Raw genomic sequence first — 22714 nt, forward strand, 5'->3', positions numbered from 1 at the left:
AACTGTTGTGGACTTTTGCTAGGCCAGCTTGGCCTTCTGAGGCTGCAAACCCATGCCGTTTGGGTTGATTCAGCTCTGTTGCCATGGAAACATGGCTTCGTAAACAAAGGAAGACAATTTGTTAAATATGGGGGGGGGGAAGAGGTCAGCTGGCCATGTGATGTGGGTGGAAGCAGCAGCAATCACACGCAGAGGGTGCAGGGGCAAACTTGTTGCATGAAACTAACAACAGAACTTCTTTGACTTAGAAAACCTTCTGTTGCTGTGACTGAATTTGCGCTGAGGAGTAACAGTGAGAAAACTTTCCTTTTGTTGCAGTTTACTGCCATCGTGAGCGGCGCACCTAGCAGACCTTATGTGGTGTAAACCGATGCTTGACACTTGTATCCCCACAGTCATACACAAGTCTCCCACTGACAAAAACAGACATGAAGAATGGCTCAGGTAAACTGACGGCTGGATACGTGAGAAGCTTCAGACGCCTGTCAGACTTTGAGAAAAATCACACAGCAAGTCTCTATGGAGGATTCTGTGTCACTGCCTTCAGAAGAACCAGGCAGGGGTTCAGCAGCCTTAGCCCCAATTATAACCCAGCAGATGACTGTGTAACATACAGAAAGCTGTTACGCTACAGTAAGATGGGGACTGAGTACTCCTCTATTACTTCTGACACACTCAGCTTCAGATGACATGAATGATGTGACTGATCCCTGCCATCCCACTCAAAGATCTGGTGACAGAAAAGAACTGGGTCTCTCTACCCTGCATGAGAATAAGAACCTCCTGCTTGCCAAACAAGAGTAAAAGCCACCTGATGCAATTGTAACTCACTTAGTCCAGACTCTAATTACTAATATTCTCAATATTTGTTTCAGGCAGCACCAGTGTTCTTAGATAGAAGTAAAAGAAAGAATGCGCTAATACTCACACACAAGAAATCATAACAATCGATCGGGCCGATCAGAAATGAGTCTTTACACTGACATGAGTATGCTCTTGTGGATAAACAGAGAGGAGAAAAAGGAGGATTCCTCCTGGGAGGGCAAGATAATTCCCAATTGATCCCATTGGCTCCCACACACAACTACATACACGCAACTGGAGAACAGACAAGAGCAAGAATATTCATTAGGAGGACACCAAACTCTAATTAAGCAAGGTGGAAGGAACACATGCAGGTGTGGGGTGCACCTGGTTTCCAAAACTCTCGCTTATCCCTGTTCCAGCCACACTGGGATGTTACCACTGTCCCTTTCTGCAGTTGTGATGTCACTCCCAACCCAACACCCCCACTGCTAACGACCCAACACCCTACATTCCTCTGTTCCTCATACAGCACCTCAGTGGCGCCTGGTGCAGGCGCGAAATTTGTCAGGCTGGAAAGCTGTCCGCACAGACAGGCAATCTAAACCGGGAGGAGACGCTCCTCCTGCTTGACTGGCAGATGCATTCCCACTGGCCGGCTCCAACCCGTCAGCTCCGACAGAAAAAAATGTCCAAGGCAGAGTGAGACCAAATGTAAAAGCACAGGTGTTTTTTTGTTTCCTTTTTGAAAGGAAATAAAGACTTTACTTGTTTTCTTGCATTTTACTCTACAGAATCAAATTAATTAGAAGAAACATCAAACTACATTTTTTTTAGTCATTGCCGGATATCTCCACATTATGCACAGCTGTAAATACACTCAAATATAAATGTCTAGTATATTTTTATGATAACTGTTCTAAAAACACTAAATATGGCTGCTAGAGTTATGGCTCTATATGGGGTGTCACCTGTTGCTATGAAGTCAAACTGAAGTCTGTCCATACATCTGTGTGTGTGTGTGTGTGTGTGTGTGTGTGTGTGTGTGTGTGTGTGTGTGTGTGTGTGTGTGTGTGTGTGTGTGTGTGTGTGTGCGCTTCTCTGCGAGTTACTGAGAGAATGTGTTTTCAGTTGCCAGCGTTTGTTTGAACAGCGCCCTGATGAAAGCCTGACAAACACGAGGGAATGTCAGTGGACAGCTAAAGTCAACTGACAGACTTTACCAGGGACCCTTGTGAGAGGGGCCACGTCCTCTGACACAACACCGGACTGTCTCCATGCCTCTCCTCTCCCACAGCCTCTCCAAGCAAGACAAGACAGAGATACTTAACAGAGGAACAACTATGCTGTCTGATAAAATATAGACATGTAAAAAGAGTGTGAATCGTGATTTAGAGAGTGACAGAGATCAAAAGAAACCCATGAAGAAATACGACAAGGGTGGCAGAATGTTGGGGCTAAATCAAATAAAACATATCCCTTTCTACACTGCGTGCTTTGCTGGTGTGAAAAAAAAATGTGATAATCTCCCTTCCACTTTAAGTGGACTAACTGATGCAGACAAAATATTCAAGGCAAGCTCCACATACTTGCTTTGAATATATTGTTGAGATTACAGCCTCGTATTTTTGGTCTGGTAATGTACTGTGAAGGCCGGGAAGGGCAAACGGTAAAGCAGGCTGGGCAAACATCTAGCCCTATTCAAGTCAGAGCTAAAGCTTCACTTTTTTTTCCCTTGGTCCATTTTTGTGTGGGAAGCTAGTGGAGCAAGCCTGAGTCCCTATTGACTCAATGTGCTGAGACGTTTTCCCTTTTACCATTGCTAAAGTAGGCATGAGCACTAATCCTAAGGGGTTAAATGGACCCTCCTCTGGGATTGCCCTTCCCTGGGAGAGCCGGGGGCGGCTGCTGCTGTGATGCACACTGAACTTTAATGGATTTTGGCAGAAATTTGGCTTAACTTTTACAAACTGTGCAAAAGAATTACAGTTATTAGTGCGACACTGAAACAGCGCGTAAAACAATTCATGTTGGATTTGTATCCGCTTATATTCAAGGCATCCCAAGGCAGATACTCAGGTGACAAGCAAGAGTTAGAGGAATGCCGCTTATCATGGTAATGAAATTTTAATGATCACAGGCGGGAAAAAATGGGTCACTGGTGAAGCAGAAAGGAAAGTTGTAGTTAAAAACATAAAAAGTAAAGAAGATTCAATGCAAAATAATTCAACTGGGCTACATTATGAGAGCATAGCTGAAGCGCTGGAGGAGAGAAAAAATGCAGAATCTGTGTTGCATATCAGAAGCTGCAGCAGAGAGAATATAACAAATACCTTTGTTGGTTGCATTTTTTTAAATATTATTACAGTATACGAAATAATATGGAAGACTAGAGATGAAAAAAACACATAAGTTTAGATGATCATAGCAAAAAGGATCATAAACTACAAATTACACCCAGAGAGCGATGGATGCCTAAATAGGAAACGCTAGCATTTTCAATATTCAACAGTGACCTTTACAAAGAAAAGAGTGTGTTTTTGAGAGCCTCTTGCAATGTTATGCAGAAACGTAATGCAGTCAGCTACGATTCAATCAAGAGAAAGACTGTTCGCCAATAACACCCACTAGAGAAAGGGACCATTTCCATTTCAAATCGCAGCCATTCTCACACCAACACTGAGACAGCATCAGCGCCTGCCAAAGTCTGGCAGCTCCTGCCCCCAGTGTTTATTCCTATGGCTGTGTATAAATTCACGTCTCTGTTATTGCCTGTGTGATTGATGTTGGGTATAATGACACCGCTTCTATTTACCCAACACACCTACCCATCTCTTCTATCCATGATTTGCTTGGTTGACTTCCTCTGACTTTTACTGGTTGTCTTTGATGGGTCAGCTGTAAGGAGTTCTTACCTGCCTGAGAAATGTCACAGCTTTGTCTTTACTGTTCGTTTGTGAGACTGGAACGCAGAGGGTCATATTACAAGAGGAAAAGCACCGTTTCTGTGCACAACGCCTTTACCGCAGCATATACAACAAATCTTTGTTTACTTTTGTCTCTGTTAGTACAGACTTGCACACTTCTAAGTCTAAAGAACACAAACAGTCAATCTTAAGTTTTTACTAAATGACACACAGAAGCACAGAAGTCTATACATTCATAGTTTCTACATCAGTGAGTGAGTACTTTATGTTATGCTGTGCAACACTTTCCAATTAAATGGGAGGCAAACCCTCCTGGTGTACTTGTCTCTTTATAACTTTCTGATTTTTAATTAACTAATTTAACTTACCTGACTGTATTCAATATTGAAAGAAAATGCATACCTCGCTGTAAGTTCACCCTGAACTTTAACTCAATGCACATGTACACGAGAAGCATATTACCATGCAAGATCAAGGTTCTCATTCCCCAACAGAGAAATCCACCAACACTTCATCCCCGTCACCACTAATGCAATACACAGCTAATATACACTTCTTTTTGGTGAAGGTTAACCTCAGGAACACCCCAGCAATAGAAAAGCATAAAAAGGGTCTACTCCAGTTACTCCCGGTTTAAATATAACGTGTCATTCACAACTCCACCACAAGCACCTTACACTCTTGCGCTAATAGGTAGGTGGCTAGTCGACGTCTATTTCTTTCAGGAAAGTCAGAAATGTCCCCTCTTCTCAACCATTCCTTTTCTTCCCCTCATCACTGCTTTCTATGGAGCTTCCTTTGATGTGGCTCCTGGCTGTAGAGGAATAAGATACCTGATATGCAAGCCACTCGAGACGAGAGCTGAAGCACTGGTGTCAGACACTGAGGCATAGACGCGACCTTTTTGTTGGAGTGGTTGGAGGTGTTACCCAAAAACACCTTCAAGTGGCGTTTAATGTCAGTCAAGCAGCCCCAGTAAAGTAAAGTAGAGTGAAGTAAAGTGGAGTGAAGTAAAGTGAAAAGCCTTTATAGAAAATATCAACATAAATCTACCCAGCTTTGACAGAAAACCTCATCAGCGTTGAATTATTTCATTGTAGACAATCATGCAGAATCAGTGAAGTAGATAATGTAAATGTGTTTTAAGTAGATGACTGAAGTATCATATCCCATCTGAGAGCACTATTGTGCTCAGCAGTGGAAAAACCCAAATAGAAATCTTTTTTTTTTTAAAGGTAATTTTTGATATGACTCCAGAGAGTAAACAGAGTGATCCAGATCACACACTAAGCAAACTAAGCCAGTGTTTGGCATAGATAAGTGAAGAGTTTGATCTCAATGGTGGCAGCTCTGTGTGACAAGAGTTCCCTTCTGTATTCTTACACCCCTCCCACCCCCCCCACTCACACTTTACCCAAAATGCTGTTCCCATAGAGCCACACTTCCTGTTTGTGATCCAATCAACAGGGCCATTACAGACTGTGAGGTGCTGTATAATCTATCTTATCTTATCTAGAACAGAAAAGACTCAGTTTGTTTCACTAGATAACATTAACTCACAGTTCCTCTTCTTCTTCTTATAGCTTTAAACCCCGAGTGACCCTTTCATAAGCCATCCAAAGTCCAAGGTACTAAATTCACCCATATATTGAAATATTGCATTGCTCAGTTAAAGCATTGGAAAACTGCATGTTTGTCTTTGAGGCCCTGTCTGTGCCTCCACAAACAAAGATGCCGAGTAGGGGTAATGACACGTTTATGGCAGAAAAAGGAAAACAGTTACAAAGCAAAAGAAAAAGGTTTCAATTAGCTGCACTGGAGATGTACGCTGAGCTGCGAAAACACTGTATGGTAATTCTACCTTTTATCTCCTTTATTGTGCTGATTAGTGCAGTGGGGGGAGAGTGCTCTATCTAATCTGATCACAGAGCATTGTGTTTGGGGTCATTAACCTATGGGAGGTCCTGAGGTTGACAAGTCACCTCCTAGCCCTCCCCCCTTTTACCTTCTTCATGGAACTCGTTCATCCCCGAGTTCCTCTGTGTCTGCAGAAAACACAACAGCAACCACAAAAAAAGCCAAAGAAAACAAAAGACGAGAGGAAAAACAGCCGATGGGGCTATTTGCATGCCTTGTCATTCTTTCACAAACACAAGGCCCAGATGACTACTGACCGAGGCCACTGGGCTTGCATGAGCAGCAGGATGTCAGTCTCTTTAGTCTAGCTGCTGTTGGCTCTTTTTTCCACCCCTCTGACCTTCATCCCAGTACCAAGAGATTAAGGGGTTAGGCTAACCTTTGACATGTGGGATCTGCATCAGAAAAGACCGGCATCTTACTGTACGGTAGCAAAAAATGCCTGTGGCAAAGCGACGTTTCATGTCACTGGAATCTGCATATGCATACAGATCCCACAAGCTCCATCAGTCAAAGCTTCCTCTTCATAACCGTTTTGGGCAATGCTAATAATCTTTACAATTACATGTATACAAACCAGCACTAATGAAACCTAACATATGTCTGCTCTAACCCATTCAATGATATTATATTTTATCCCACAAAGTCTCTTTTTTATCCCTGTCACAAATGACATACTCTAACCGAACCAATAGCGCCTCTCATCCACAAATCGTAGGTAAGCCGTTGTGATACTGTGAAAGACTGCCTGTCAGAATGACAAAGTGTAGATAAAAAAAACCCACAGCAAAGATCGCTGCAGATTGCCTGTAGAGGATGAATATGCAAATAAAGCAAGCAGTAAATGAAAAACAAAGTGGGGGTTTTGGCAGCAGCTTTTTACATGTTCCCCTTAATTTGGCATCATTTAAGAACACAAAAAGTCTATCGATACTGAATTCCAGTCAGAGCACAGAAGGAGACATGGGGAAAAAAACCCAAATAAATAAAAATCAGTCTTCATTTTCCCCTGCGAGCCCCTGAGCAGTTTCGAGGACTATTGTATTTCACATAAGCTTTTCTGTGAATGCTAAGCTTAAGTGACAAATAAATGGAAAGTTGAGGGAGTTAAAAAAACAACAACAACATAATAATAATGATATCCATAGCACTGAGCTTACATAGCACCAATCAGACTGGGTCCATGTGTTCTGGAAGACAGTTAGAAAAGTAGGACACCTAAGCCTGCCAACTGCAAACCCAATCTATTGACCACAGCATGAGCACAAAAGTAAATCAATTACCTGGTCGAATGCCTGTCGTGAGCGACAAAAACTGTTCTCAGGACAGTCAAATAAAAGAGCAAGACCGAGTGCACTTTATCACCTGTTAGTTGCTATCAGACCCCAGAAGGCACTTTAGCTAGCATTCCCAAAAATTAAGAGCCAAAACAAAGTGTGTTGTCTAAACAGAGTGAAACTAGCCAGACAGACTGAAGCACGTCCTTGGGAAACCATAGCACATATCCTCTTGAACAAAAAGATGAACAAGGCAACAGATTTTCCCCCTGGTCCTGAGATAACTGAAACCCAACACCATCACCCTCCAGTGAGGCTCTTTGTACATCTAAGAGAAGGTCTATCAACAGCTGCTGACAGATGTGTCTGCAGTCAGTTTAGGAGAGGAAGCCACACCGAGGTCAGGCTCGGGTTTTGCAGCTCTGCCCGCCAAGGAAGAAGACGCAGGTCAGCCCGTGATGTTCGAGACTGACCTTTTCTCACCTCGCAGTCCTTGTCGCCACACCTGAACTAATAAAAAATAGCTACTTTTGTTAATAAAGCAGCAAAAAAAGAGAGCCTCAGTAGGAACTTCTTTACACAACAGAAACTGCATTTCATACAGATTTGCCTCCAAGTGAACAATATACAGACAGACAGTTTATACTTGTCTAGAGATCCCTTTGTGTTTCAAACAAAAGTGAGAGCCACTCCAGCTGGAAAGCAAACAAATCTGAAAAACACCACTGGAGGTCTAAGTAGTTTTGGCAGATGCTCCAGGCTTAAGTGTCTGTTCAATCAGCCACTCCAGTTAAGATGGCAATCATGGTTTAACTGTGTACTGATGTGTTGAGGCTGGAGTTGGATCATGTTCTATCCTGGCAAAATAACTGGGCATGAAATGTCAGCAGTGGTCAGACACTTAGTCATTGTGGTTGTAGCACTCCCTATCCTAACGAGGCCATAACAATTACTAGGAGTAGAGGTCCTCATTGGCTCATGAACAGACGATGGGAGACCAAATAACAAAAGCAGGGATGGAGTTTTAAACGGTATAATAATTGACTTTTTGCTCTTGATTGTATGTTAGGAATCTAAATCCATTAACGGCATTTTTCTAGGCATGCATACTTTGTAATTTTCTGCAACCGGCCTCAGTCTGCACAGTGTCTAATTCCTTTCAGCTGTTGTAAGAGCGTGCTATTATTGAGCCTCTATGCTACTTTACTGCTTTTCTTCCTCTTTGGCTTTTCTTTAAACTGTCATTAATTATTACAGGGCAACTACTCTTATGACAAACAGAATGCATGATAAATTTTATGCTTGATATTTTAGTCTCCTCAGAACAAGCGAATAACACCTCTCTAACAAACCTGTTTGTTTACTGAAAATGGATGCAGACCCTCCAGGCATTCAGAGCTGAATAGTATAATAGGCTTGAGGTAATTAACAAAAAGTGGTATTGGCAGGAGTGAATGACACGCAAGAGAGGAGTCTCCACATTGCACCGACAGCTGCATACATCACGCAGATCTGATTATTGACCCAATGCCACTGACAGGAAGCTGATATTCAGCGGCAGATGAACAGAGCTGCTCCACTGCAGCTCAATGCGCCCGGCTGTGGTGTCTGCCCTGTCAGTTCGCCAGAGGGGGAAACACTGGAGATGACGCAGGGCAGGACAGAGTGTTGGTTGGGTCAACTCTTCTGTACAGTCCTTTGACTAACAGGATGAGTCACTGATGCTCGGGGCCCAGAAGGAAGCAAACCAACTGTTTGGCCTCGTTTAACTATGAAACCGAACAGGGTTAAAGACAAGGCACGAGGGGCAAGAAACAGTTCAGGTATCTCTGAGCAACCGACACCTCCATCATGTATAAACACACAGACACACTCTTACAGATCCTCTATTAGTGCTTAGCCACACAAACAGAGTCAACCACATATTAGGAATTAGCAACACGGCCCTAAATTCTTGTGATGAATTATTCTGGCTCACTGCGACAACATCATCCAATATTCATTACCTGTCAACTTTTTTTTTTTTTAAGAAAAAAAAGATATAATCCTACTCTTGTTGCATGAAGCAGTTCATGCATTTGAAATGCTGGATTTCTTTACTTTAGAAAAGAAGAAAAAGAAACAAAGATTAATGAAATATGATGACATCTAACCCCTCTTATCCCACAAAAAAACCACAAACTGATCATCAATTATCCTGGCACATCTGAAACGAACACCCAATGATAATAACAGCTGCTGATATCTCTTCCTTAAGCAAACCACTGCCGGCAAAGTGCTTAGGGCGTATCTCATTTCCACCAGCATGCACACACATACTGTACATCTCCAGTTTTTTTCCCACCTCTTTGTCTTTTGATGCCAGCCAGCATCGCTTTCCAACCAGTGACTACTCGCTCATCTTAAGTGCACACATCTAACAAGGATGTGAGTGGCTTTCCCCTTTCCTCCACTCCCTCTAGTGTATCCAAACAACACTGCATCGTGCATCTCCAAAAGAGAGAGAGAGGGGGAGAGAGAGAGAGGGAGAGAGACCCCGCCTCCATATGACATCAGTGCTCTATTGAAGCAAAGCTAGAGGCAAACACAACTCCACATTTGTATTGAGATCTATCCGTGCACCTATGTCCTCGCACAGCCAGCAGATTGTGTATGCGTGTGATGGGGTCACCAGTAAACATAGCAGTGGCGCTTCTGATAAACTCCGAATAGCTCTAGCCTTGTGAGGGAGTGTGGACTTTTTTTTTAATTATAATTTTTTTTATTTGTATTTTTCGGGATCTGAATTTAAGCGTGGATTGGATTATTATTTTTCACGCTGTGAAGCTAAATATAAGAGGATACCTGTTACTTTCCATTTTTGGTTGATTAAGTTGAGGTAAGTGCGGAGTTGCTTTTTTTTGTTTTGGGTTTTTATTTTTTTATTTTTTGATGGTACAGTCCTGTTGGGAATGCATCCTTTTCATCTTTTTTGGATCTTCTTTCTGGCAGAAGGAATTGAAAGTAATGCGGAATCCTCAGGAGTTGCTTGTATCTAATTAGTTGCCCTCTTTCCCTCCTTATCTCTAACACTCGGCTCAGGCGAGAGATACTGCGTTTCTTAGAGGTGACTGTCTCAGGGCGATCTTTATTAAAAAAAAGATCTCAAGTGCACTTTCTTTTCTTCTAAAATATCCAAATTAGGCACTCACACACACACGCGCGCACGCACACACTGAGCGTAGACACTCTTCCCAGGTTGGCAGATAGAAATCAGACAGAAATCATTCTTCTCTTCGTCTCAACCCCCCTCTTGGTGCCTACAACTTGCTGCTATAGGGTACTGCGTCCCTCTATTTTTTCCAGCGTGTGTCTCTGAGAGCAAACACCCGGTCTGCTTCTCCTGTCTGTTTCTGCCTCAGTGTCGCAGCGCGAGAAGACACCCCGGCGTGCTGCTGGAATTGCAGCGCAGATCCCGCGGATTTAGACACGGAGAGACAGCTGAAAAAAAAAAACCAAGAAAAAAAAACAACTCCACTGAAAGCGTCTGCACAATCACAGTCTAGACGACTTGGATCGGACCCGCTACTATTCATGCAACCTACTAGGGAGTGAAATTTTTAGGCTGCTGTGCAACTGTAAACTCAAACCCAGGTTTGGACGCCCCATCGCCACCCTCCTCTGCTACTAAAATAATAACAATAATAATCACAGGCAGTGAGAGCTTTTCCCTGCTGCACGGGCGTAGTCAAAAAAAAGTAGAAGCCCTTTAAATGCACAAAGTTAAATCCACTTAAGTTTCATCAATTCGCTTATAATCAGCAGCTCATTCAAAGCACATTATGTTACTTTAACGAGTATTTAAAACAAACGTGTGGCATTTCGCTGCAGCTGCAGCTCTCTGCGACTCCGTGACAGCCGTGTTATTAAAGCATCAAGAAATAAAAGCGCCTTTACAGTCAGCGATAGCTTCACTCGATCAGTCTGTCACGTTAACGAAAAGCCGTGTTCGTCTCTGTGCATGCAAACTGATCACCATCCCAGCAATACAATAAAAGTGGACGCCTCCTTAGCAGCAGCACCAGGACAAGGACAGTGGTTAATCCAATTTAACACAGCCTTTTATCTTCGTGAGACGATAAGGTCATCCAGGCTTTGAACAACATATCTGTATACGTGTATGTGTGTGTATGTGTGTGTAGGCTGGAGCCTAATTTCCGCACATCACCGGCAGTGGATCCAAACTTGACTCTACTTGTCATGCAATGCAAATAGTAGCTCATTGTTTTTCGGTGTGTTTGACAGACAGTAAAAATAAATAGCCTTTTAAAACGTGGCAGACTTGTGAGAACAGAGCCAATTGTCTTCACTGATAGCTGCCCGAGGCAAAAGTCCCCAGTCAGTTGTTGTGAGAGGGAATTCGACAACTAACCAGGTCACCACTGATTGAAAAAATCAAAGCATTAAAAAAAAGTGAAATTGGTTTGGGGGGTGGTGAAAAAGGGGGGGAAAGTCTTTCATTACCACCAAGGCGTATTTCTGATTCACCACCGTGCTCTGAGCAGGCCTAATCCACTTCTTTTCATAATTTATCTATCCACTCGACAGCATCTTTTATGATCAATCCTAAACTGCAAGAGACACATCATTTCATACTGCTTACTGAAAGTAAAAGCGTAAACAGGGCTTCAAGGCCTAAATGCTGCAGGGGGGGAAACTTAGCCATATGACTCAGAACAAGCTGTAGTAGGGCCAGTAGGGAGGCTGAACAAATCCCCCCTATTTTGGGTGGTTGTCTGGCCTCTGCCGAGATAGGCTCCTGGAGCTTAACATGAATATTCTGCGTTTGCTTGTCGCATACAGACACACACACACACACATACAGATTCGCACACATTTTTATCTTGCAGTGCCTACCACCCCCATGTGGAGAAAAACAATTGCAGCTGCTACAGATCTTTCCTTTCAGGCTATTACAAAAGAGGGACCCCCGTCTGTCCTGGGCCTATATATGCTCTTAATGGTCCAGCAAAAGTATCATCTGTTCAGCCCATCTAAAGACAACACCAGGAGGCCACATACCAAATCCGTTAAACTAAGAGATTTCTACCCATTTTCTATTTGGCTGAAACGTGTTCTGTGTCCCTGTGCATTCAGATGTGACCATGAATGTTCTGTTGTGTCTCAGCGGCACACAGTAGGCCGCTGCCAGGTGTCTTGACATACAATCTCCTAAATTGTTAATCAATGCTACATGCAAGCTTTCCCACTGACAAAATCTCACCTCTGTTAAAAGCAGGGAAAACTATTAATTTTGCTTTTATATCAGCTTAAAGGTGTCCAATTATTTTGATACAGCCCCAAACAATCTTTGTCCACCTTGACTGTTTCCTTAAGAGCTATCGCTGTGCCAGCTGATGTTGCAGGCACACAGCTTAGAGAGCGAATCTGAGCAAAACATAGCCCACAATGACTGTACTGTGCAATCTATCATAATTCTAAATTATGAATTAGAATGAAAGATCAACAGCAGATACAAACAACAATGATTTCCCAATGGAAGGCTCTACCGTGGTTTCAAAATTAATTTCAGGGCTTATGAATAATTTAGCAGTCAGCCATTACTACTTCTTGAGCTTCACCCCCACCAATGCAGCCCATGTAATATTATTCTGTATTTTACTGAACTAAAAGTCATTATAATCTGCAATACTTCTGACAGGCATGAAATTGTTCCTATATGAATTTTTTTCTACCAAAGCCTTTCTTGTGCAGTGTATGCCTACAGGGCACAGAGTCTTGGGCTCTGTTATTGCAGCTTAATGTGCATTTATGCGTGTTCAGCTCACAATGGCTATCGGTGTCCAGCTTTGTGCGAGCCTCCCACGCTCTTCACTGAAAGGTAACTTGCTGTACACCAACACGCAATTTTACTAGGATGCTCAATTTAACTTTGCCAGTTCAGATTAAATGAAGCAGAATCCACTCTGACTGCTGGAGAAATCCCTTGTTCTGCCAGCGGAGCTTATTAGAACGATGGAGAAAGACATCCATCACTAAAAACGTTGAACCCACCATTTATTGCTCTCAGAATGATTGTGTGCACGGGAAACAAAGCACTGCGTGCGCGCAACTGCATGCATTTGGCTGGGCGTGCATTTGTAAATGGGAACAGAGGAGGTTTGCATAATGCACTGTTTTAAGTTAAGGCATTTCGTAAATTGTCTGAATAAAAGTTCCAAAAACCTTAGACCCCCCCCCCCTCTGTGAGGCTACACGGTCCACATGCTTGCCTTGTAGTGAACAATGGAGAGGGGGCCACTCTCCTGAAATCCGAAGAGCATGGAAAAAAAATTGGGGTTGGGTGGAGGTGGTGGGGGAGACCATCAAGCGTCTAGGCCTGACTGTTTTTCTTGTAAAATAAGCATGATGTGCTATGTTCAAAGCACACTTCTGATAAATCACACACACGATATAACAGAGCACACCGAGGCCGACAGATTATTCTACCACATGTTCTTAATGAATACCCACATCTCATCATCTCCTATACTGGACACTGAGTTACATTCTATTATGCTAGGGTTTTTCTGGCTAAAGAAAGGAAATGCTGTGCCATATCATTTTTGTGACAATCACTCTTTCTAAAACCCCAAAAGTCTATTATTTTGAGTGCGTAGAGCTCTTCCTTCGGCAGAAAAGTAGAGGCACGGTTTTTTCTTTTACCCTAATGCCAACATTTCCAGTATTCAAATCAAGACGGCACACATTTAGGGAAAGAAGAACTTTTAGGTGAAAGAGGCTATTTAAAATTGAAATAGCCTGACTAAGTGCTGCACATAAAGTTCATTCCACCAGACAGACAGCACATATTCCTCTATCATCCCACCATTTTCTAAAGAACTCCATTACTAAATGTAATCTTTTTTTTCCCCTCATCAGACTCCTTTAGTCTACAAGTTAGTAGAGGTCACATCTGGTGCTTTTTTTTCTCTTCCCCAGACTCTAATCTACTACTAATGTAATACTGGACCGAGCACCCGTGTTTAGATGGAACAGAAGGAAGGGGGGCGTTATTATGAGACAGCATCTCAGGAGTTGTAATCGAGTTACAAGCCTCTCAATTCCCTAATCTTCTCCTTGTCATGGGTTACAACTGTTAAATGGCTGGGCCTCTTGTTCCTAATTTACCTTTACATGTTTTACAGCATAGAGGCAGCAAACAGGTCACATGGATGCTTAGGACACAAAGCTATTGTGTTGTAAAAGGGAACCATAACATTTTCCTTGGCAAAGGAAATTCTATTTTTACGAACAGAAGGAGCGTTCACAGAATGTAAAGAGAGGATGGGGTGGAGGTAAGAGGTCACAGAGAGGTGCTGGGACTGACAGGGATGGACACACCAGACATCCTCTTCTTAGGAAATTCAAACAGCCTTCATTTGCCATGAAAGCTTTTTAACAATGTGAGTAATTCAGCAGGCGCCGACTGGATCGTTTCTTCTTCCACCTCTAATATCTGGACTTTCTAAACTACCAGAAACCGTTTTTTTTTTTGTTTTTTTTAAATCACAGGGCCTGCTCTATTTTTTAAAACACGTACTGAAGTAAGAAAGGAGCTCCACCCGTAGCCATTGTTGAGCTGTGGGGTCTGAATCAGTGCTGTCTTTTTATCCACGGACGTTCTTGTATCGGGATAGAAAAGAAATGTGGTCTGTTGGAGTGGCTCACTGTAAAAGGTCAAGAGGCGTATTTTTAGTATTGCATTAGAGGGTACTTCTAAATACAAAGTCACAATATAAGGCCGGGCAGAAGCCATGATCAAACATCTCTAAATGCAATTAAATTTTTTGCAATTTTACAAGGTGAAGTCAATGAAACCTGATCATTTAAAAACTGAATGCATTGCTCTTTGGTTATTTTTCAGAGCACCATCCCAGGTGTGAGGAGTGCACAGCATGACTCAAGCTGCAGATACGTGAGAGAGGCTGTGCCCAGAAGGATAAGCAACTTGCCTTGTTTCTCTCCTTAGTGGAGAGGAGAACACTGGTTATCTGCTTCAGGAAAAAGGACCAGAGCCCTGGATTAATGTGTATACAGGCTCAACAAGGGAGCAGAGGATTCTGGGTTACCTGAAGACTTGGAGTACACAAGTGAACAGGCCTGGATTGAGCCTGTGGCAGAGGGGATTGGCATGGCTCAGACCAGCTTTGTGTGAACTCATCATGCCTGCCGGCCATGATTGCAGACAGGAGCCTTTGCAAAAGTCCGCCACGTACAACAAACGGATAACAATACAACACCCCAAAAATCTAATTTGCGGTTATGGCTGTTAAGCTTGACAGCTGCAGCAATCGTTAGGATTTTCAATATTACCTGAGAGTACATGCTTTGTCAGTGGCAGGGGATGCTTTTTGTACTGGCTTATCTGCCATGGTAAATTCATTGAAGACATGAGCCTCTGACCACACAGAGGAGGTCATCGTCCAAACAAGGATCAGCTCAGCAAACACTGACCAGGTCAGGATATCACAAGAAACCCCTTGGACAAACTTTTTCCTTTGAGAAAGGATAAGAGCAAATTCAAGAGGAAATCTTGATTGGATTTTTAGGTGGCTGGAAAGGATTTACCACATCGTATAAATCAGGTATGACAAATACAGAAGGCTTTGCTTCTTTCCACTTCACTTACTAGATCAGCATTTTCTAATTAGAAGTACAGGAAGAGAGGTCATGGCAGGAATGCATAATGAAAGAAATAATTCAGTAGTACCTAAAGTAAAGGGCAACACACACATAGGTGGCGAAAAAAGAGAGATACTTTCTGCTTTTGCCATTTTGTTGATGTCAAGGCTGTCTGTTTGAAGTCCACAACCCTTAAATATAATATATATATATTTACTATAATAATGTAACAGTCGCTGTCTTTTTTTTAAGCATTTTTAACATGCCATACACACTTACAGCAAAAATCATTAACATACTGCTGTGCAAAATTCTTGTGACTTTAGAAAACCTCATTTGAAAAATAAATTCTTAAATCTAAAATTTTAATATGTTAAACATTTACAATCAAGCCTTATTCAAGAGACATTTTTTCCTAATCAGTTGGTTAAACTCAGATTTCAAACAGCTAAGGACATTGGTATTAATCTGTCAGGATTTAAGGTATGCCAGGTTCACGACAGTTCATTGAGACAGCCTGACTTTTTTCACCCCTGTGATCTGTGGCAATGAGAGAGAGGCTTCAGCTTGAGAAATGTGTAAAGCTTGGGAATGCATTACATTTCAGAAGTCGTGGGGAAAAAGTCGATGCTCTCACTTTTTAATTCACAGAGGTGCAAAGGTGCAACATTTTTTATTTAAGACAAAGAATCATTTAACTATTTGGAATGCAGGGTAGGTAAAGATGTAAAGTTACACAAAGATTAGAATATTTATGTAATGAGTATATTGTGAAACAAAAGATATATTTTCACTGTGTGATAATCCTGATAAACAAATCATATAAATTAAAAATTAGGGATTCAAATGATTCTTTCAGCACATATTTAATTGAGCCAGTGCTGCAGGCGGCTTTTCAAACACCCAGCAATTCTGAAAACAGGAATTTGGCTGCGCTTTCAAGGCATTGTGCATTAAATGTACACTTGTGTATTCTCCCCAGGGGCTCTTGAGTGATTAGACTGCCAGGCAACACACCCTCAAGATGGTGCGTCAGTGCAAGTCCTTCGTCCTCTTCCTCATCAGGATCGGGCTGCTGCTGGGTCTTGCTAACCCCTTGGTGACCTCTGCCTCATGTCCCTCAAGTTGCCGCTGCGATGGGACCTTTATCTACTGTAATGACCGTGGCCTGACTTCCATCCCTACTGGTATACCCCAGGACGCTACAGTGCTGTTTCTGCAAAACAATCGCATTAAGAGTTCGGGCATTCCTGCAGAGCTTCGAAGGCTCATAAAGGTGGAGAAGATCTACCTTTACTGCAATAATCTGGATGAGTTTCCTACTAACCTTCCCCTTGGGCTAAAAGAGCTCCACCTTCAGGAGAACAACATTCGGATGATTACCCATGCCTCTTTAGCTCAAATTCCCTACATCGAAGAACTGCACCTGGATGATAACTCTGTATCAGCAGTCAGCATAGAGGAGGGGGCCTTCAGGGACAGTAATCATCTCCGACTGCTTTTTCTTTCCAGAAACCACCTTAGCACCATCCCTTTAGGCCTGCCTATGAGCATTGAGGAGCTACGCTTTGACGACAACCGCATCTCCACCATCTCAGAGCAATCGCTGCAAGATCTCATCAACCTGAAACGACTAATCCTGGATGGTAACCTGCTCAACAACCGTGGGATTGGCGAGATGGCTTTCATCAACCTGATCAACTTGACTGAACTTTCGCTGGTGAGGAACTCCCTCACTATGCCGCCAGCCAATCTGCCAGGCACCAGTTTGGAGAAGCTGCAGCTACAAGATAATCATATTAATCGGGTTCCACCTGGGGCTTTTGCCTTCCTTAGACAGCTGTATCGCCTGGACCTTTCTGGTAACAACCTGAGCAGCCTCCCACAGGGTGTATTTGAAGATCTGGACAATCTCACACAGCTCCTGTTGCGCAACAACCCCTGGCAATGCACCTGCAAGATGAAATGGGTGCGTGACTGGTTGCGGTCATTGCCATCTAAGGTGAACGTACGGGGTTTCATGTGCCAGGGTCCTGATAAGGTCAAAGGGATGGCGATTAAAGACCTAACTACAGATATGTTTGACTGCACAGATTCAGAGCTCTTCTCCACATACGAGACGAGCACAGTCTCCAACACTCTACGCCCATCACAGCCCCAGTGGCCCGTGTTTGTGACTAGGAGGCCTATAATAAAAGGGCCTGACATCAGTAAAAATTACCACAGCACTACCACCTCTTCAGGCAGAAAGATCATCACCATCAGTGTGAAGTCAAGTAGTGCAGATACCATACACATATCATGGAGGGTGTCGCAACCCATGACTGCCCTGCGGCTCAGCTGGCTAAAGCTGGGGCACAGCCCTGCCTTTGGTTCTATTACTGAAACCATTGTGCAGGGGGAGAGAACAGAGTATCTGCTCACGGCGCTGGAGCCAGAGTCTTCCTATAGAATATGCATGGTTCCCATGGAGACCAGCAACAGTTACCTGTCTGACGAGACCCCCGTTTGCATCGAGACAGAGACTGGCTCTCACAAGTCATACCACCCGACTACAACTTTAAACAGAGAACAGGAGAAGGAGCCTTACAAAAATTCCAGTCTGCCTTTGGCTGCTATCATTGGAGGGGCTGTGGCTCTTTTGGCAATAATCATGTTGGCGCTGGTGTGTTGGTACGTCCATAGGAATGGTTCACTTTTTTCCAGGAACTGCACCTATAACAAAGGCCGTCGGAGAAAGGATGACTATGCTGAGGCTGGCACTAAAAAGGACAACTCCATCCTAGAAATACGAGAAACTTCTTTTCAGATGATACCTATAAATCACCTGCCTGTGTCCAAGGAGGAATTTGTGATACACACAATTTTCCCACCTAATGGCCTGAGTTTATACAAAAGTCCACATAATGACAACAGTATTAACAACAGGAGCTACAGAGACAGTGGAATACCAGATTCAGACCATTCCCATTCATGATATTGCATACGGACATTCATGAGGTGTGCTTGACTCAAACAGAGTGGCAAGACTTTTACAAAACACTGGATCTATAAGACTAAGGAAGCAATGTTCTGTACATTTGCCATATAATTTATATTTAAGGACATTTTATGGAGATGGAGAACGTTCCAGTTGCGGGCCATCACTGAACCATCAGTGGGTATGGTAACCAACTGCAATTCTATATTTTAGGGATTTGTAGTAATTTGTACTGTATTTCCTTTGCTTAAGGTTATCGACCAACAAAAGAAACTCTGTGTTCTACTAAGATATGATGACTTGTCAACTGTGAAAGTGGGTTTTCATTGCTGTGTTGAACAATCAGACTTTAGAAAACCTTGTAGTATAAGCACAGGTCATTCTTTTAACTTTGTGGCTGTCAGAAAAACAAAAAGGCAAAAAAATGACATGACGTAAACTAAGGCACAGCTGATCAACTAATATACAAAGCAGACATGTTGCCATCTAAAACAATGAGCAGTCAGTAGCTGTCTCCATTTATTATGGACCAAGAATCTTACTCCAGTATTCACCAGGTGTGGAGTACGGAAACTAAAGATGACGTGTCATGCTTTTTTTTCTCTTTGTTCGGTGTGTTATTTTGTTCTGTTTGCAGGAAGAAGAAATACAGCAAAGCAACCCAAGCAGGGTTAAAATGTCTCTGATAGGATTGTAGGCCACAGCACAGGGCAGATAAAGCACACTGACCTAAAGGAGCCCTCTGCTCCTCGAAACAAGTAGACAGGACAGGCTGACACAGAGGACCCCCACTATCTCTATTTGTACAAGCCAACAATGGCTAAATGACAATGGCGGCATTCTTCAGTACCGTGTACCATACGTCATTGTAGTGACCAGGCCAAAAACACAAAACATGCTGGCTTTTATTAGAATTACACAGTGTCAGCAGCTCTTTCTTGTTATGAGTATTATTTTGTAGTATTTTTTTCTTTCAAATGAACACACTTATGTTGCCACAATTTGAAGTCAACTGTTATTTACAATTGAAAACCAAAGTGCATTGTATGCCCTTTGGCCAGTCTTGTATGTGCCTTGATCCAATGCTTATTGTATTTAGCTTTTTAAGAAACCAGTGACTTTTTTTCATACACACTTGAATATGAAAAATATTGGTCATATTACAGAATAAAAGTGAAAAAAAATATCGTTGCTCCTCCTTACCTACTTCTTAAGTACAACAAACACCATTTAAGAATAATATTTCTTTTATTCTGTTTAATTATTACCATCGCACAAGGCGTTGATGAAATTTCTGATTTATTTTTTGCACTCAAGAGAGCTTAATCTAAGTGCAGTTAGGTAACAAAGAAGGCTACACGGGACCTGTTTTATTGATTTATGTCTCAAATTACAGAGTAGGCACAAAATCTGAAAAATGCTTTATGGATGAAAAACACAACGTGCTGTATTTTTTATCCTTCATCAAGATCACTACTCTGAGGCTCTCGCTCACAGCCACATCTCCCCTTCAGAGACATGCTGAGCCCTTAAACAGAAACTCGGATAGTATTCTTGAAATCACTTTTCCACTCCACGGGCAGTGTACAGAGCAACATCTGCTTGAGGCTGCTGTTGTTCTTTCGTGCAGTTAAGTCATGTGTGACTTATTCGATTGGCCAGAAAGAGAAATATCGCAGTGGAGTAGAAATTGGGCTATGGAGACACTGGACTCTAGGGTTAGATGAACCTCCCTGGCACCAGGGCAACTGAAAACTAATAACAAGCCACCATATGGAGGGTGGTACAAGCAGACCTGTTTCTGCAGAGGACACAGCAGAAATATATATACACAGCTCGGTGCTCAGCACAATTAATGACATGGCTGCAGCTCCTCCCATGAAAAACTATGCATGCAAAAGCAATAAAATCACACGTAAGCCCACTATTAAAATACAACATATTATCTAGATTATACTAGTTTTAAAGTATTCAGTACGAATAAAAAAATGTACACACCCACAAGCTCTTAACACTGTGCAAGCTTTAATTACAGCTAGGGAAGCCACTAAAAGCTGCAGAAGTGATCTAAACCTTAAGTATACGGTAAGCCTGCCCCGTATGCTAAAAATATGACATTAACTGCAAATTAAAATAAACACACGGTTCAATTTTAGTACACTGAATAGTCACAGCTGTCATGTGTCTGCCGTCAATAGTTTTTTTTTTTTTCTTTGATCAGTCGCAGTTTTGTCACATTTGAATTAGGAATTTGAGGGTAAGACAGCTAAAACATTAAAAATAATGCGCCTCCATCTGCCTTTAAAGCAACCAAGAATACGTTTTCTTATTTCTCTTATCGAGCATGACTCAAAATATTTAAGCAGGGATCTCGACTAGCTTCACAGCCATCAGCTTCTCACTGATAACTTGGGTGGCTCAAAAACTTTTTGAGAAATGGAAAATCACTCGTGCTTGAGCAGAGTGTCCAAATGTGGAGCACTTGCAAGAACCTCTCAAAACACTTCAGGTGTTATTTTTGAGCCGCTAAGACTATGAGCGCAGGGCATCGCAGTGCAAATCCTTAACTGATGCAGCAATCTTAGCTCTTGGATTAAATAAATTAAATTAGTTTGCAGTGACTGAAGTGAGATGATCGCTTTGAAGCTCCAGGTCACTCTCACAAATTCACGCAGCTATGTGATAAATTACAGTTTATCTAAAAGGGGGATTGGGGGGGTTTCAGGCTATTGTTGTGGCTTTCACAGCAAATAATACATAACAGAGCTGCTTTGTGCATTTCGGCTGATCCAAGTATGAGACAAAATTGATGAACCAGACTGCTGACAACCCCATGTGACCTCACTTATCACTCATGACCCCTGACTGATCTCTGCCTTTAAACAATTCCTTAATCACACTCAAGTGCTCGCTGAGGTCAGAGAAGTCTCTGCTAAACAACACAAGGTGCCCCATACATTTGTCTTCTGTGTGACACACCCAAAGCTTAATTATGTTTGTCTTTTATGTAACCCAGCGATTAAAACTAATGGGGGCAGCTGCACTGTCTGCCCTAGGCTGCTGTTATTCCTATTGTAATGTACTGGTCAGGCAGCCGGTCACATTTGCATTCCTATAGATGCTCCCATCAAACCACCCCTGGATGACCTCACCGTTGCCTGTAGCTGTTTTTTCTCCATCGTCGCCATTATTAGGATCAAAAAAAGTACAGGCCGTGTAACCTTATGACTGATTAGAGGTCAGTGAGGTCAGGTCAGGCGCAGTTCAAAGATCTCGAGAGATGAAAAATCCGATACGTGTCAGTGTCCGCAAAACAAAGCCAATCACGAGGAGGTGCGACAGGCAACCTGTCCACTATAAAGACATCCTGCTCAGGAAAGAAACTCTGGAACTGATTACAGGACGTTTTTAGCAGGGATCCTAGAAATTATGGAAAAATATACTAAGGAAATAGATCAGATCTTTATCTAATGGCTTAATTACCTTTAATACAATACAAACACAAAAAAGTAAGGGTAAGGCTGATAATCTAAGTTTTTTTAAAGGTTTTTATCTGAGATGCTTTATCATCTTGATAAGGCATGCTAGGCTGGGGCACCTTAATTAACTACAAAATGGGAGTAATTGATTGAATACAGGCAACATAAACCAATAGAACCCTGAATGTAATGAAATGATAGAAATGTAATATTCAGCCCAGGATTAAAAACCCTTTTGCATGTAAACCACCGAAAAAGTAAAACTTGTGAAAAAGAAAAAGGGGTGATTGTGGTACCCCGTCCCTTGCTTCCTGTTCGATACATTTTGCACATCATACAGATCCATAATTTAATGGTTTTCTAATAGCGAGCTATGCTGAAACCAAACCAAGGCCTCAGGGTCTCCCCATAAATTTGAACTTGTGCCAGTGTGTAAAATTAGCATGTGCTATGTTTGCTCATTTGGTATGTGGATTAGAAGAACATGAAAAAAGGGAATATCAAGGACTTGCTTTTTTATTTTATCCACGTGTACGATTCATACGCATAAATCAGGTCGAAATTTAGCTCTTACGTCGTTCAAATGTTCCACTTTTCCCAGCAATTGTAAAACTTTTTTCCATCATTTGAGGATTGCTGTGCACTCTCCAATGAACAAAACAAGGC

At 42.3% G+C, this 22714-nt stretch overlaps 2 protein-coding genes across 2 annotated transcripts in view; one reads left to right on the plus strand and one right to left on the minus strand.

Annotated features, from left to right (window-relative positions):
- The window catches only part of macrod2 (mono-ADP ribosylhydrolase 2), a 414494-nt gene that overhangs the window by 312940 nt on the left and 78840 nt on the right, over positions 1 to 22714 (minus strand). The gene's annotated exons all lie outside the window — the stretch shown is intronic.
- On the plus strand, positions 9539 to 19737 carry flrt3 (fibronectin leucine rich transmembrane 3). Its single transcript, XM_063491717.1, has 3 exons — positions 9539 to 9803; positions 14832 to 15552; positions 16572 to 19737. Exon 3 carries the CDS (start codon positions 16614 to 16616, stop codon positions 18564 to 18566), a length of 1953 nt encoding a protein of 650 aa, XP_063347787.1. The 5' UTR covers positions 9539 to 9803; positions 14832 to 15552; positions 16572 to 16613; the 3' UTR covers positions 18567 to 19737.

This window comes from Pelmatolapia mariae, linkage group LG13, assembly GCF_036321145.2.
Source record: "Pelmatolapia mariae isolate MD_Pm_ZW linkage group LG13, Pm_UMD_F_2, whole genome shotgun sequence".
Classification (NCBI taxonomy): Eukaryota; Metazoa; Chordata; class Actinopteri; order Cichliformes; family Cichlidae; genus Pelmatolapia; species Pelmatolapia mariae.